Raw genomic sequence first — 17,759 nt, 5'->3', positions numbered from 1 at the left:
GTGAGGATTACAATTTTATCTTTAATTATATAACATGCAGTTGTTATTTAAAATATTCACAATGTATATGTATTTGCATTCCTATTATAGACAGTAAATACCCTTCTAATAGAGAGATAATCGCATTATTGTATCAACTACCGGCGATATAATTACCATTGTAATATTATACACACAGCTCAAGGGTTTTAATTATCGGCCGGTGCATCTCCGTTATCCGACATCCATTTGAGATTTATGCATTTGACTATTATTACCCAGTATGCTGATATTATAGTATACGAATCGTGGCTTTTTCGGGTATTTACAAAACAAAAACTAGGTTAACTTGATTAACACCAATACGAGGTTGCTAATGTCATCCAACGAAAACGTTGAATATACCTGTAGAAACAACGATATTTACTCATAATTGTCATTTTTCCGATATCTTTTTTTATTCAATCTGAATATTTAATTTTATTACATTTAATTATATTAAATTCTTTATTTAGGCATTGCTTATTGTTATGTTTACAATTAATCAATAAAAAATAAAAACTATAAAGAATCTAACATTTTGGATAACGAGATTTGTCATTCTTCAATCTACAATTTACTAACTACAGTTTATTTTTTGCAAAATAATAAAATTTGGTATGCAAAAACTGTGCGGACTTTCTTTCTAAAATTAAAAAAAATCGGAAGTTCATAACAAATCTTATGTAAAAGTTTCCTGAATACAAAGCATTCTAAACAGAATACATTTTAGAAAATAACATTCGCTACTGTTCACGTGTAATCAAAGACTAATTAATATATTAACATGTAATACGAGGAAGATAGTTTTCTGTAAGGGAAAGAGAAGAGAAAGAACAAGAGAGATAGAACTTATATATACAAGGTTCGCAGATGTCTGAAAGTGACGATATCGCGCTTCGCGGTCGTCCCGAATACGAATACTCGATACGAAACGCACGATGCCGAGCGAATTATGCAAAGCGAAAGTACCCACGTAAGAACGGGTTGCGCAAAACTCCGTAAGAAGAACGCCCGTATGAGGCCGACTGGAATATCGTACCGCGAAGACGCGCGAGGACGCGCGAGGACGCAGGAGCGAGTCTCCCTGTCGTTGAATTTGCGCGCGCCCTTGCAAATAGATTTGCCCTAGGATGCGTCATCCTTCACTTTTTCGTTAATCTCGCGAGTGAAATACGACTCGAATGAAAAACATGAAAATAATTAGTTATATAATTATTTCGAGCGAGAGTAATGCAACAATATTTTAATTAAAATTTGTTTTTATCTCTTTAACGACTTTTGGTTTTACCCTTATTGGAAAGTTGCTTCGCGCAACATAACGTTAATTATAAATTAATCACGATTTATAGTTTATGCGTTATAATTAATGCGTTATAATACGCGAATAAATGTATATATGTATATTTATAAAATTATTACATTATATTAAATAATATATTAAATTTATTAACAATTATAAGATGTTTGCGTCATGATGTTATGTTGAGGTATTTATTATTAGAAATATTTTTCAGAGTCCAAGCCATTCCTCTTGTATTCTTATACCTATGCTTTAGTAAATGTATTTACATGAAATGAAACGTTTGATAAATATTTTTTCACTTTTTTTATTTTTATATATAACATATTTACTTCTCTTTATTAAAAAAAGTCACGTAATAAAAGAGAACATGATCACGCGACATATGCGCTTCGGCTCTAATCGAGCTAGAGGATCGTTAATAATACGACAGTATATACGTATCGAACGTCGATCACGACGCCGGAGCCATGCATTGATTTCGCAATGGATACCTTTGAACCAAGCACAATTGCACTCGTGTGCCGCTGGTTGCACCAGCGACAGATAATATTTTACTTTTACTAGTGACATTCGACTGAAGTATATCATATTTTTAATTAATTGTGACTATTCGCTAATCTTGTTAAAGGTTTTTGAGAAAAGCCATTGGAGACTGATTTAATCGTTACAAGATGAATACGTCGTTTTGTATTGCACAAATTAGTATGCTAATTATTTCACGAAAGGTAACTTTTGGTATTGATTATCTATCGTTGTACGAGTGGATATTAAAAACGTAAGCGAACGATTCGAGGCACAAATGGATATGCCACGGCGATGTGTAACGTGAGATTTATTACAACGTTCGACGCACGCGTGATTAATGAGATTTTATAATTCACGTCGAATCGCGATCGGGCATCTCGTTCTATTTCGTCATGCGGATGATATATGAGCGTAAAGGGTTAAAGATCGAGTATCCCAATATTCGATGCATTCGTTTCTTTTCTTTTTTTCGATGAAATCTTAAGCTCCAGCAAGTGTCCGGGACCGTACAAATTAAAATATTTTCAGATTTCAACAATGTAAATATAGCTCTGACTATTTATAATTACATTATAATTTACTTAATTTCACGTTTCCTTCTAAAACTCGATAAGGCAATTTAAGGTTACCGAACGGTCGTTAAAATAAATCATAATTCTCGGGTGTACACATAAATTAAGTTAAATGATTATGAGATAGTCGTTCGCTATTCTTACATAAGAAATCTTATTTATAATATAGACAGGGAGAAAAGGAAAAGTAACTGAATTTAGCGTATACAGTTAACTCATATCGATGCAATATTCATATAGTCTATATATCATAGATCAACCTAAGTTCCATATTCAACCCCATAAACTTTTCAGTCGGACTCTTTTTACCTTTTATGCTCCCTGACGAGGTGTGGGGCGTCTGGGGCGCGTGCGAGGTCAACGGCAACGGCGAGCCCGAGGAGGTCGCGGAGTGTTCCAGCTTGGAACTCACCGCGCTCCACATCTCGAACATGTTGAACGCCGTGGTGACGGTATGGACCGACCACGTCTGCCACGCTGATGCCCTGCTGAACCGTCGGGCGCCCTACGCTGGCCCGGCGTAACATCCGCGGCCGCGTAACCGCGTTATTAATCCTGAAGATTTGTTTCGCTCTTCAGGTCCGACGCTACCACCGTTTGCTCTTTGCAGGGCGATAGGTCTGGTATAACACTACGACACTCGCGATTAGTTTACTCTGTCGGTTCACAGTATTCACCCAGCTAAGAGGTTCGTCCTCCTTGCCTTCCGTCCCTTTCGTCTTGTCCGTTTTTTCTTTTTCTTCCTTCCCCTCCTTTTCCGTCTCCTCCACGCCACCCCAACGGCGTCGCAACGTGACACGATTTATCGCGTATTATCACTCGCCCTCTCGAGTCGCCGTTGTTGTCGTTGGATTAATGGTTGTACCGATGATGTTTACTCTAATCACCCCGAAGTCGCAGCACGCCGAGTCGCGTACTCGTAGTGGTCGTTAACGTCGTTGCGCTCGCTTCGTTCGCCGTTATCGCGGTCGTTGGCGCGCTTCCCGTAGCCGTTGTCCGCGTAACCGTCGTTGCTGTCGTCGGAAGTCGCGCGAGCACCCAACGACGTGACATGGCTTCGTCGAATTTCCCTTCTCGCTTTTGATCTGGAAGAGAGTTGCCAGGTTGCCACCGCGCCGATCGCGCGAAAGCTATCTTGTATATGACGAAACGATTGTTATCTTATTTTTCTCATAATCTCGATGCAAAGGTGATTTTGATGATCATTACATAAAAAAAAATTTTCCAAAAGACTAAAAATATAGTAAAGTTTACATTGTATCATATCGCGAATGACTAATAAGAATAAAATTTATTTTAAACAAAAACTTTGAACTCTAGTTTCCATTGCACATTACGTTGCATGTTCTACGTTATTATCTCAATTTTAATTTAAATAAACATATTTTTCAATAAAATTTCAATAAAAGAAGAATTCCTTCATTCAAACTTTTGAGAATACAGCTAATTGTAAGCTAATTCGATAAGCTGAGATCTATTGTAAACATATTTTCTCATTTAACTCATCTTTATATATTTAATATATTTTCTTAGTTTCAAAATACGAGAAGAAGAAGTAGAAAGTACAAGTTAGCTCTCACTCGATTGGCGATTACAACTTCCATCGGATCGTTTCGTGCTATCTCATTTCGGGTGGAGCAACATTTTAATTTGGCCAGATAGCGAGAAAACTGTGAGATTCGTCGAATAACGATTGGAAGAAAACGCTCGCAATATATGACGAAGAAATTGCGGCGAAATGCAGAATTAATGAAAATAACAGATCGCAATTCGGAGAAACACCGATGCAAACTCCAAATTGTGAGACATTTACGTAACCTCCTGGAAAGTTCCCGAAACGACTTTCTAAACTGATAGAGTAACGAAAATAAAACTCTTATAAAACTATAAATGCTAGATAAAATTTAACAGCATGAAATAATAAAAGAAACGTAAATATATTGTAAATATAATGTATTAAATAAATGTCACTTAGCAATTTAAATTCTTGCGATCCACGTAAAGACGTTAGGAATATTTCATATATAGTTAATTTTCTTTAATTAAACAGTTCTCTTTGTAGAATTAATATACGCGTTACGTATGCATTTAGGAATTGAAGAAAATTGCAAGAGTTTGACTGCGAGTATCGTGAAGAATATAGTTTTACGGCTTTTGAATAGAAAATTGACTCGTACGGAATCACTTAAGACCGATGAAAGTAGAATGAAGAACTGAAGCATAGAATTTAAATGGCAAAGTGGGTAAAACTCGACATGTCGTGTCATCAATCCTGTGCGATCGATCTGCGGCCGGCGCGAAAAAGCGGCCGACTCCTGGCGCATCGATCCTGCATTTCCATGCTACCATCGATGGTTCCCCTTTAATCCCAACCGCGTTGCAAGCAGTGGTGAGCTCACGTCGAGGGGGAACCGCGCATCGCTATCGAGCGAAGCTCGGCGACCACCGGCCGAGCTTGCGAGAGCCTGCTTCACAACGACCACCCACCCGTATAGGGTGTCCCAAAAAAAGTGTACACCGATGATGCGGCTGAAAGTGTTTGAGATCGGGAGATGAAAGTCGAGTCTTGACTTTGCTCAATGACTCTTGTTTATGGAATTTTGTGTATGTAATTGGAATTTCACACGACTACACGATTGGAGCTCGAATAGCTGTTGCGAGTCTTTAATTATTCGAGAGCAAGAGGGAAATGTTCAAGAATGAAGGTATATTTGTACTAGACCCCAAAAAGATCTGAGCATCAATTGATCAAAGGATATCAAACGTACTGGTCAACAATCTAAGAATCCTAAATAGCTGATCATTCGCAAATCAGACTTGTGTTAATATTATCCTAATCTCGGGTTCCATAAAGAGAATTCTTACAATTTTTTGAGAAATATTATTGCCGAGAATACTGAAATCACTGTTATAATAAATAATAAAATAAACTAAAATTATTATATAATAAATAACTATATAAATATTTATACGCTATCGCTCTCAAAAGTACTTGCCACCTTAATGAAATTAGACCAGAGATGAGTTTATTAAATTTAATGAAAAGACTAATAATATATATATTTGCTATTTTATTTTGTTTTTATTATGTAGTTACATGTTAGTTAAACAATGTTACACAATGATTTGACAAGAAAATAACATTATTTTAAATTTTTATCTCATCAATGGCCGTTTTTTTTTATTACAGTTTACATTACACAGTTTACCTTACACAGTTTTGGCATCCCGTTAGTTAATTTTGTAATTGATTTTTGGCTTCTAGATACACCAACGTGATGATTTCGGAAAATGTATTTATTATTTGAGATTTTCCGTACGCAAAATAATTTTGTGAAATTAGAAAGTAAGGTATACTAACATAACATTAGTTTTTTATGTAAGGTAATGAGTACATGTAACAATAATCTCCACTTTAAATTAAGTTTACTGCAAAAAATTAGAATTTTTTTAATTTTTTCTGGGGTGGCAAATACTTTTGAGCGGTAGTGGATGTGTGTGTGTATTTTGATGTGGACGAATCACAATGGAAGGAGAAAATTGCGAGAGAAGAGAAAGGAAGGCGGAAAGTACGAGATAGAGGAAAAGAGGGAGAGGGCTCGCGGTACCGTACGTACGGTTTACGTTCCCACTAGCCTACTGACTCGATGCTCCCTCTCAATCTCTATCCTTCTCGCTCTGTCTCTCCTTCGCTTTAGCATCTAGCATAGCGTCTAGCGCATCTCCACCACGATCAGCAAAGAGATCGCGTTGTCTACCGGAACGAGGCAAATATATGTAAATTGCTCCTAAGCCAATTATATAATTTTAATAATAATTGAATTGCGAAATAAAATGCTTTATATACGTTTTTATTTCAATTTTCAGTCCTCAATTAGCATGATTAAATCTTAATTGGAAAATAACAATAGTTATAAGGTAGGTAAGCTTTATGTGCGCAAAATTCCAATGAAAATAATTTTATTATAATACAACAATATTTAAAATTTAATAAAATATATAATATGTTATTACATTTTATATCGATGATTTCAATTGTGCGATTATTTTTTTATATTTTGTAGAATTATCTTTTTACTATATTACATTATTAAAATACAATTAACGTTTTTATATTTTAATTTTTTTTCTATGTAATGCAAAGAGAGATACGTGTAATAGCATTAATAGCTATATTAAACTGACATAACATGATAAATAAAATTAATAATAAATTACTACTACAGTCATGATTGGCTTTATTCATCCAAGCCGCCGTATGTGCTAGCAGTGAAGTTAGATGCAGTAAGGTGCAAATGTTATCAGAACTGTGCAGCAAATAAGGCCTAAAAGTCGGTGAAGTACGGCGTGTGCGCGCACGAGCTCCCGTTCGCACGTGTGAATTACTTTCGCCCTGGGGGGGCATCGCATCTTATTTAGGTCGTATACATCGAGCATGTACTTCGGTTCTGGCACGAGCGTGTCGGTGGCGTTATTACGGCATCGCTATTATCATCGAGAGAGAAAGAGAGAGGGAGAGAGGGAGAGAGAGAGAGAGAAAGAAATGCACAGGTGACCCGACCGTGTGCACGCGACTCGCGCTTATTTCTACCTGGCGACCTAAGAAAGACGACTTATTGAATACTTATTTCATGCACTCGGTAAAGCTAACAGTCGGCGAAACATCGAACTTGATCTATGTAAATAAATGATTCCTCAGACAGTTTTCAAACGATAAACGTGATACGTTTTTAACCACAAATAAATTCACGCGCATATACTACTAAATGCTACATAATATGACATCAATAATGAATAAAATAATATATGTGTTATTATTGTTATTAGCGTGTACGTGTATGTGCATGTGACGTAGCCAACTTTTGTATTACGAAAGTGTTTGTAAAATGTCGCTGTATGATTAAGAGTTCGTTTAAAATTAAAGAGTTCTTGAATAAATCGATATTCGAGATCAATAACGAGACTTTATTCTTCACTTAAATTTCAAACGCGCGACTAATTTTTTTAATGAAGATTTAATTAAATAAGACGATTTCGATACTCGACATTTTAAGACATTTCGCATATAACGTAATTTTATGTTTCCTATCGTCGTCTTCGTCCCATCGCGTCACGTGAGTGTACTTCCGGTCGCCTCGCGAGGACACCGTCGCGTAGATAACAACGGGAATAGTCTATCTTCTAATATACATTTTATGATTACACCATGTAAATTATTCCATCGCGCCTAGTTGGTGCCGTATAATTTTTTAACACTATAATGGATTCAGAACCTAATTACCGAGTAACAGATCGATAACCTTTCAATAATTCCCTTCAAGATTTTACCTCGAACAGCTTTTTTGTTTTTTGGTAACGGAATATTTGGTATAAAAGGCAAAAGTCAAGATACACGTGCGATAAAAAATTTACGAAAAAGTTTCATCAAAAGAGAAATACGATTTCGAATTCAAGTCGAGAACAAGAATTAGAAATTATAACACGAAATACGCCGGACACCCTATATGTGTACTTCTCGTATTGATTTTCATCTGCGAGACAATCCATTATCATACATTGAAATGTTCTTAGCTAGCTATTCTAATAGAATTTATTCAGTCGCGTTTGAGAAAGGAGCAAATCTCTGGTTATAGCCTCGCAAACGCGAGATATCGCCGGAATGAGAACCCGCGCTTTTCCATTCGCCTGCGTGCAGCATGCGCTCGCGCACACACATACATACATACATACATGCACACACTCGCGCGTCTGTATCGCCGTGCGTGCGATGTAGGTATTACTTAATAATATCCATAACCGGGAGGTATAAATGCTGGAGTGGGCGCGAGAGAACGAGAAGGAGAGCGAGAAAGAGCGACAGAAACGATGGGAGAGGAGAGGGAGAGAAAGCAGTGTAAATGTCGCGAAATCGTAAATGCTCGAAGATATATATATATATATATATATATATAAGAGAATAGGGAAAAATTGTGGAAAGATCGATGACGCGAAAATGAAAAGCACATCATTTATATTCTATTATATTCTATCATCAACAAGCTTTTTTTAGTCGGCTGAATTTTTTCGTGAGAGAGAAGAGATTCATTAATTGAGATTCGTGCGTCATTAGATACCGGGGAATAAATCATCCTTTTTCGCGATATTATACGAAATCCTGAGTTCTTGTATAAAAGATAATTCTATTTCATATCTTAAACCGATATTTCCATTGCACCTAGCGCTAAATATGACTGTCCTACTATCCAGTGCTAAATGTTGTAAAATTCATTTGTGACTTTCCAATCGCTTAAATAAAAGTCGAACACAGTAAGTGTTAAATAAAAAATTCAACTTAGTAAAAAAATAACCAGCTTAAGACAACTATTTATATTATATATAAGAATATGACAGAATTAATTTTATTATGCCAAAGTAACGTGCACAGAATCTATCTATTTAAACCATTTCGAGACTTCTATAATAGAGGATACTGATGTGAGATTGTTCATCGTGGTCTAAATGGAAACATGGTAATCCTGTTTAGCACACGCGCGATACAAACTTTTCAATGACGAGAAAGATAACTGCGGCATCAGCCCTCAAAATCAACTTTTACGTCGCTATCTGGCACCGATGTGAGCTTTTTTTCAAAATAGTCACCCTTTCGGGGAAGGGTGAATCTGCACGAAACGAGCCGAGAGATAAGGTTATTCCTGCCACCCACCACTGCGTCGCCGTTCATCCAACCGAGCAATTCCGTAATGTCGCGGCAATCCCCGAGGACGCAAGTTTCGGGATATCACAAGGGGACAAAAACAACCCCGAAGAAGTCGCGGTGACACTTGCTCGCCCCGTAGTCGCACTCGCTCCTCCCCCACCTCCACGTCGTCGTCGGCGGACGCGCTCGCATCACTCACTTTCACTGACGCGCCGTGCGGCCCGTGCGGGCCGGCCGCTGCGGTCCGTCCGCGCGCAAGGGGTGGCACCCCGGCGCCGGCACTCCGAGAAAACGTCGATACTCCTCTTTTTCCCTCTCGTCGCGGCGCCGCCGGATAATGACGACGTGCACGACGACAAGTACGTCTGCAAATACGTGGCAGGTGAGAACGAGAACGACGATGACGACGATGACGACGTCGATGTCGTCCACCTACGGCACTCCGATACTCCGTGGGTCCGCTCGCAGGGCGTCGACTGGCACACTCGCGCGGACAGTCACGAGCAGCCCCTCCGCATCCCGACTATCCGCGCGCGAGGGCCGCACGCGGCCGCGGGCCGAGCAACCGCGAGAACGGGTCCCGGCTCGCCGCGTGCCATCGGTCTCTTCGCGGACGCGGTATAGCCGCGGGGCCGATCGCGGTGGACACGCGGAGTGTCGGAGGGCCACCCGGAGATCGCACTCGCTCTTTTTTTTTCTTTCTTCCTCTCTTCCCCGCGACAGTCGCACGGAGCGCGCGACGCGACGCGACGCGGTGCGGGGTGATGCTGTTGCACTTTGCGGAGAGTGCCGGTCCAACACTCCGCGGTGTTGGAGAACGCACGCGGCTCACACTCTCCGCGGGTCACACTCCGAAACGGGCACGGCCGACGCGCACGGTGCTCGTGTGGGAGAGAGGGCGGGGAGAGAGAGAGAAAGAGAGACCGGGAGATATACCGCGAGGCACTTGAGGGAAATCGCGGACTGTGTGTCGATTGCGAACGATCCCTTTAACGGGCACCGTGGCTGTCGCGCGACCGTGGCTCTGGGTTGACTGGTACGCGTCGCGCAAGACCAGAGAGAGCCAGCCCCACCGTTCGCCCTCTCTCGTTCCCTCTCTTGTTCCCCGCTCTATCAATGCCTCTTTGTCGATCTTTCGCGTTTGCAAGTCGGTGGAAGAGAGAGGGAGAGAGACAGTGAGAGAGACGAAGAAAGCGTGAGCGCGATGGTGAGGAGGGCTCGGTGCGCAGGGCCACAAAGTGGGAGGCCGAGGGAAGGGTGGAAGGAACGGGGGGGGGGGCGTGTGAGGGAGGAGGAAAGGAGGGAATGCGCGTTGCGAGTAAGGAAACTCTCACGACGGAAGAGAAGAATGGGGTGGCAGGGTGAGAAAGGAGGAGCGGAAGGTAAAGGGCTTTTAGATAAGTCGAGACTGAAGAGATGCGAGAGAGGAAAAGAGTAGTAGGGTTGGTGCTGTAAACAGGATCGCGTTGGGGTAGGTCGAGCCGCGGCCCGTGCTCCCTTCGATATTTTCCGGAGTCTTCCGCACGGACGCGGACGATGCTCTGATCGTAAGGAATCCTCCCTTCGATGTTAACCGTCCTGATTACAAAGGGTGAACAGAACACAATAAAAATATAATATGCTTTTGAGATGGGGTTTCAGCTTGAGAAGTTCTGATGCATGCATATGCTACATTATATCATTGCAACATGATGTCATAAAAGGAAAAAGGTTATTAGGGGAGTTATAGATTCTAATGCGGATACCAATTTATAAATTCTGATGCTATTTTTGATCGTGATAAACTTTTATCTAATTTTTAGATATTACAGATACTTAGACGATTTAAATATTTCCATATTTATGTATGCTAAATATTTACAATTTTTTGATAAGAATGACTTGTTATAGAGGATTACATCTCTAATTGATCTGGAAGAAGATTATTTCCATCAAATTATTGATTATGCAATCTGCTTAGGGCGTGTTAATACAATCAAACAATCGGAGACTCTTTAAATCCATTGGTAAAAACTAAAAACCCTCGTTTAAAACACAACGTTTTTTTAACCCGACGTCCTGATTATGTCAGCTCTTCGTTGCGTGCTAATAAATATAATAAACGATGATTTCATAACGATCCCTTCGTAAATGTAACACATATATGTGACAAAAGGGTGGAGGGGAAAATGGAGAGGAGGTTAAAAGCGTTTACTTTCTGTCTACGAGCAGCGAGGCCGGTTACAGAGGATGGCGCACGCACTCACCGTGCCGCGATCGATCCTAGAAGCGATCGATTGGTAGGGATGCCATCGTCGTCGTCGTCGTCGTCGTCCTCGTCGCCGCCGCAACGAGGCAGGCGTTACTCGCTTAACGGAAAGACATCGTCGTCATCCGGGTGCCACCGTTGAGGCTAATCGTAAATCCTGATCCCGTAGCCGGAGCGCCGCGATCCGAATTAACGTTTGGCTATCGGGAACTGAACGCTGATGAGAATTTCAAGAAGCTATCGGTGATTTATGCGAATGAAGATTGAACTAGCAGTCCCAGACATTTAAACTTGAACGTGTCGTCGTTTTGGTTTTGGACGCAGATTACACCTTGAGCTTTCCATCAAAGAAAATTGTAAACTTTCTTTGGAGCAACGTCTTTCGTCGTGTCGTTTCAAGCTTGAAAATATTTCTTGTTATCTTCTCATATATTAAGATGTATAGGTGTCAAAATAATATAAAATAATAACAAAAATTAATTACTTGAAGTTATAATTTATAATGAAGAGAATTGCTCGGAGTAATTTTATTATCTTCCGTAGTTGGAGCAGAATTAAGAGTTGAAATTTAATTAATGACTTCTTAACATTTAAATATAAAGTTAATATAATGAATAATATAATAAATAAATTAAGATTAATACAGTAATTAAAAAGATTGCTGATAAACTTGACTGAAACGTGGAATATTTTTAACAAGCGCCGTCTATATAATGAATCGCACATTGAGATATATGGAAGAGAAGAAAAAATGCAATAACGAGCGTCGATGGGTTTTTTGAGACATAAATTGATAATGTAGATTCTAATGATAAAAAAATCGAATAATTGCCATAGCTGTAAATAGTGTAAATAAATTGCAATCGCCGTTTCAACGTCTCTTCTTTGAATTTGCTGGCCTTTTTACTTAAAGTGCTTCATTCTATCATCTTTCTTATCTCAATAAGTATTCTATTTCTCGTTCCTCTCTTTCTTAAATAATTGCTCTAGGTATAGTTCTTTATTCTCACATTCATTACGTAGTTTTGTACTCATATATATTTTCGTATTTCCACAAAATTACCTTTGTATTTTTTTACTTTGTCCAATTATACCAGATATCAAGTTAAATTTTAATATTTTAAATTTAGTGTTGCATGGCATTGTTATATCGGCGTTTTTTAGGCGTAGCCCACCTAGTTCCTTAGAACTGAAAAATATAGAGAACTTTTTCCCGATGATCATATAAAAGCATCCGCGACACTCGATATCGCACCGTTAGGTCGTTCACTCCCTCCCACTCAAGCTCATTGTCGTTTCGCGCATTATTCCAGATGACGGCTTCTCCGCAGGTACGTGGGAAGATACGGCGCGATCGAATCGATCGGCCCGAACGGGAAGAGGGTTCCTATTATCTGGCCGTGAAAAAAAATGAACCGGAATTCTTAAAATTTGATATATAAAAAAAATCGAACCGATATTGTGCGCGGGACGGAAGAGCTGTCGATTGTGTTCAGATTCGGATCGTTCGGATTACAAAGTATCTCGCACTTCGGGGCACACGGAAATATTTATGTAACGTTGCGAATGCATGAATTTCGCGGATAATAGAGCTTTATGTTAAGCACATTTCTGAGAAAAATTAGGTTAATATGTAATTATTGTAGCTAGGTTTAACATGCGCAAATATTCCGTAAAACATTAAAGTGGCTGCTAACTCCCATTTTCATTTTGATACTTTTTCTTCTGTATATACTCATTAGGAAGACACATAATAAAAAATGCAGTTAAAGACGTCATTTATGAATCATAACGCTCACAATTGCATTTATATCATTATAATTTAAACATAGCGTTGGAAAGTTAATTTTCGCGACCGAGAAATAATGACTGCATATGAGTAATTCATGTATAATAATGATAAAAAAAATAGGTCGTGCCATTCTTTTCTCAACCTCATTAAAAACTTTTTGAATGTGACAAGTGAATGGGTCAACGAAGAATAACACAATATTGCAACAATGTACTGTTATACGGACGACGGTACTACTGTTAATGCGAATTCTCACAGTTCCACCGGCCACATGGGCGTGGAGTCGTGCGGGTTTGGCAGAAGACTTGTGACGCAATCGTCTACCGGTTATCTCGTCTGTGATGGAAACGACAAATTACAGTTATTTACGCGCATCCACTGTCAATGACCCAATGCGGCTTAAAACCGGACACAAAAGAGTGACGAATCGAACGGCCGAGGACGTTGCGGTTCCGAGTCGAGACTCTGAATTGAGAATTTTATCAGCATTCACGTGAATCATGTAAAATCCTGTTGTTATAACATCTTTCCTTTTGATATATTTTACCCATATTAATTCTCCTTTGAAATATTTAAATAACTTGCGAGATAGAGGGCGGTAATCATTATTATTACTATTATTATATAATGTAATTATTCACGTAATAATTAGTAATTAATATTATTGGCGAGTTGGTTATTTTGTGAGTTGGTTTAATTAAATAGCTGCAGCATTTGTAATTGAAGGGAATAATGCGGGCATATAGTCTCTTAAAGTTATTTATCGGCTCTCTTTGAAGTTATATATAGATCAGTTGAAAATTATATTAAATGTACTGTAAATAAACAGGATAAAAATAATCATTTATAGAGACGAGTCTCAATTTTCATAAGAATATGTTATACCTGCTTCATTTGCTTCTTTTATTAATGCGGTTAAGTTGAGATGATACAGCAAGACACTTATTAAATTCTTAGAAAGGCATAATTAAATGTTGTCGAAAGCCATGTATTTTATCTTAAAAGCAGATTAAAGGACATTTATGCATCTTAGCTATACGGACAATTAACAAAGTTCAAAACTCCTAAATAAAATGTTTACCAACTCGAAACTTATTCAGAAAGGAAATTGACTCGGTGAAGCGCGAGAGCAGGAAAACGGGGGAGGGGGGTTAGCTGGGGTCAGCACGCGGGAGTCGACTTCATCGTATCAATAATAACTTACACTCTCCTTCGTGACCAGCCTAGATATCACGGTGTGGCTTACGTCCCGCTTGGAGTAGCAACCCCCTGGTGTCGCGATGTCGTTGCGATACCCCCAGTGTAAACATAATGCAACCGAGGCGCAACGTGACACACGAGGGTGGTGGGATCTCGTGTTCTTCATTGCGATCGAAGTGGAGAAAGGTGGGGGTGGTCGAGGGAGTTTTTTTTCGTTTCGCTTTTTCTCCACGCGAGAGGGAAGAAGGCGAGGCGACGAGGCGAGTCGGGGCTACGCGATCGATAGGCTTGTACGCGTTATACATATACGTGCGATCGATGCGGGCCTAGGCTCTCCGCAAGAGCGAAGGATGTGTGTGTGTGTGTGTGTGTGTGTGTGTGTGTAGGTATGTAGGTAGGTAAGTAGGTAGGTAGATAGGTAGTAGGTAGGCACAGTAGGTTGGTAGACCATGCTGAAAGCGCGCAGGGATGTACCGTTAGAGTACGCTTCACCCACCACCGACCGACTGCGTGCGAGAACTTTTGCGACGCCATTGTCATTCTCGTCGTCGTGAACCCGCCCGCCGAAAACCAGCCGCGGAATCGCCCGCGTCTTGCGCGATGGCGCAATTGCGCCGTGAAAGTACCGCAAATTTGCGACGCGATGCTGCTGGAATAGAGCCGAAGGAAACTTTCCACTCTGGGACCAAGTTGTTGCCTGATAACGTTTACGCGACTTCTGTTAGTTGCATTAGTAAATTAACCACGTTTGTTTATGCACGGCAGATTGATTCAGATTTTGGGGTAAAACTCTTTCTAAGAATCAAAATTATCAAATAATTACGAAATACGTATCGCACCCTGGGGAAATTAAATTAAATTTGTTTTTCCTCTCTCCGAAAAATTGTACCTATATTTTTTAGTTGCGATAGTATTCTTCTCGGGGTGCAATATATTGGCAAGAAGTAGTAAATATAAAAGTTAAAGTCAGCGATAAAAAGAAATAATACTTGACGGCTATTGAAGGGTAAACTAACAGGAACGATGTATATTTTGCACTTCAATGACTTATTTAATAAAAAGTTATGACAGACAATGGCCTCCCATTAAATTCTCGTAAAACATACATTTTAAACTCATCAAAGTAACATTTTTCTCGTACGTTTCTCACCAAATATTCAATTTTCATTTCTGTCGAGCTTTTGTCGCTGCCGAACGGTAGAATCACCGGCAGCGCACCGCGTATAAAGTTTAATCGTATATAGGAAATACAGGAACTCGTTTCGCGCGAGAATTATTTTCCGTGTCTACTCGCGAATTATTGGAGCGCAGTAACCATGCTCGTTGAAAAAGCCGTCAGATCGAACTCACGCGCGATATTCCCAAGGTCGAAAGTCTCGCGAGCCGCGCCGCGTTTTCTTCGGTAAAGCGACTCCGTTAAGCCGGCGACTCGTAACTGGCGAACGGCGTAATGTAACCGCCGAAATCGGGCGTGCGCACGCGGTTGCACGAGCAGTTTGCTTTCTCATTTTGGGTTCATCGCGCTCTTTCGGCGGGACCCGCAGCGAGTTGTAAGGTGAAATTTCCAGCGGCGGACTCCGTCGTAAATTACGTTACGACAACGAGGCGGCGTTTGACAAGCGGTCTCCCCTCGAATACCGTTGCGCGAACCGAGTCCGCCCGCCTTTCGCGCAGCGCGAAGTGAATTCGAAATATTGATCCTTCGGTTTTTTTTCCTACGTGTTCGTCCTATTAGAGAGCGAAAGTTGATATTGATAAAATCTTCGTAAGCGGCAGCGGCCATTCATTATCATTTTAGTATATTTATTTGCAATTGAAATGTATTTGTGTACAATTTAAACTGAAATCGAAATCTTTGACGTTTGCAATGTGCTCTTGAGCTTTTTCTTATACTGTTATATAAAATAAATTTACGCGCATTCTGTAATCTTTCTCATTTCAGTATTACCTTAATTCGTATTAGGATAAATCTCGGTAGTGCTTTTCCGCTAGTTTCGCGAACTGGGAATGATTCGTTTCCGACGAAAACGAGAAGGAGAAGGTGAGAGAAAGAGACGGAGAAAAAGGTGGTATATATTTAGGCGAGTTGGACCGGTGCCAAGCTCATCAACGAAAATGAAATCTGGGTCTTTCTCTCTCTCTCCTTCTCTTTCGCTCCGAGTCACTCTCAGCTGCTAAAACGCCGACGACTGATTCGTGATACACGCGTACAAAATTTTATTTCGTCGACTTCGCTTTGCGTCCTGTGGAATAAAGTTGTATAAAAGAAAATGATTCAAATAAAAAGTAAAGATAGGTAAGGACTATGCAATCAAAGATCCGCGAAGTAAAGATATGCAACGTCTATGTTTTATAAAATAATATTGCCTAAAATTTGTGTACGATTAGGAGAATTTTGTAAAGTTAATTATTCATATCATTGTTTTTTAAGATTAAAAAATACAAATCTATATAATGTGTGCGGAGTAAAAGTATTATGGGATCAACACTCTTTAAAGCTATAAATCTGATATTAAAAAATGCAAAATAAAATATATATAATAAAATTTATGCTATGTAGAATCTATAAATCTGTAAAAAAAAGCCTGTCCTTATCGTGGCAAATTATCTGGTGAATTTACACCTGAGAAAAACAGATTCTTAGAAAACGGTGGCTCAACTGATTTACAACCGCACGCTCTCGGCAGTCCAATTTACCTGACACGGAACGACTTCGATAAATGTGATTCTAAATAAACGGCGTTCTACTGTGCAAGCAGCGATAAATATTCCGCCGCGGGTTTGCGCGACATTTCAATCACCCTTTATTATGGTGTCGATGCACACCCGGGGCTTAGCTGGTGGCTATCGCGGTAGCGCAAACTCGGCTGTCGAAGAAGGCGCGAGAGCGCGCAAAGGGAGAGAAACGTCTATCAGGCTAGAGTCTCGCCTCGCCTCGCTTTCCCCGCCCGCGGCACCAAAATCGTTTCCGGACCTGGGTCGGGGTCCAGGTCTGACCATAACCCGCTCGCGGGTCCATTTTTGTCAGTCAGACCCTTCTCGCTCTCTCATGAGTTGCGCAACTTGCGTGCGAAGAAAGAAGTAGGCGTATACCTACTCTCGTGTAGGATTATCGAAGAAATTATACGATGTACCTACGATGTACCTACGAATTGTAATAATTTTAATACTAATTAATAACTATAACGTTTCCTCCTATAATCAACTTTATACTTACAAAACAGTCGCTATATTATTACAATATATATCTAACCGCTTTTCTTTTCAAAATAACAAGTAAATGATTATATTAAAGTTTATTAAAAGGTATCGATGCTTTAAAATGAGGTTTTAACTTTTCGTTAAGGAAAATATAACAAAATACTCCGTTATTTTATTTTGACGTATAAAAAATAAAAGCC

General features: G+C 39.8%; 1 protein-coding gene across 9 annotated transcripts in view; it reads right to left on the bottom strand.

The window, feature by feature from the left end:
• Positions 1-17,759, bottom strand: part of Hr3 (Hormone receptor 3) — an 86,309-nt gene that overhangs the window by 59,228 nt on the left and 9,322 nt on the right. Inside the window, exons 1-3 of one of the 9 annotated variants that reach the window (XM_071780151.1) lie at positions 11,365-11,570; positions 9,125-9,483; positions 2,731-3,506 (exon numbers count right to left, since the gene is read on the bottom strand). The exons of 5 other annotated variants lie outside the window; for them this stretch is intronic. In XM_071780151.1, the coding sequence (XP_071636252.1) occupies positions 2,731-2,854 (124 nt within the window). In that variant the 5' untranslated portion in view covers positions 2,855-3,506; positions 9,125-9,483; positions 11,365-11,570. Of the gene's footprint in view, positions 1-2,730; positions 3,556-9,124; positions 10,147-11,364; positions 11,571-17,759 lie in introns of those variants that run through there. 3 more of the 9 variants (XM_071780133.1, XM_071780142.1, XM_071780160.1) reach the window with 3 other exon arrangements.

The sequence above is a fragment of the Temnothorax longispinosus genome, chromosome 1 (assembly GCF_030848805.1).
Source record: "Temnothorax longispinosus isolate EJ_2023e chromosome 1, Tlon_JGU_v1, whole genome shotgun sequence".
Classification (NCBI taxonomy): Eukaryota; Metazoa; Arthropoda; class Insecta; order Hymenoptera; family Formicidae; genus Temnothorax; species Temnothorax longispinosus.
The sequence above is the reverse complement of the archived record's forward strand: the minus strand, read 5'-3'. Positions and strand labels throughout refer to the sequence as shown.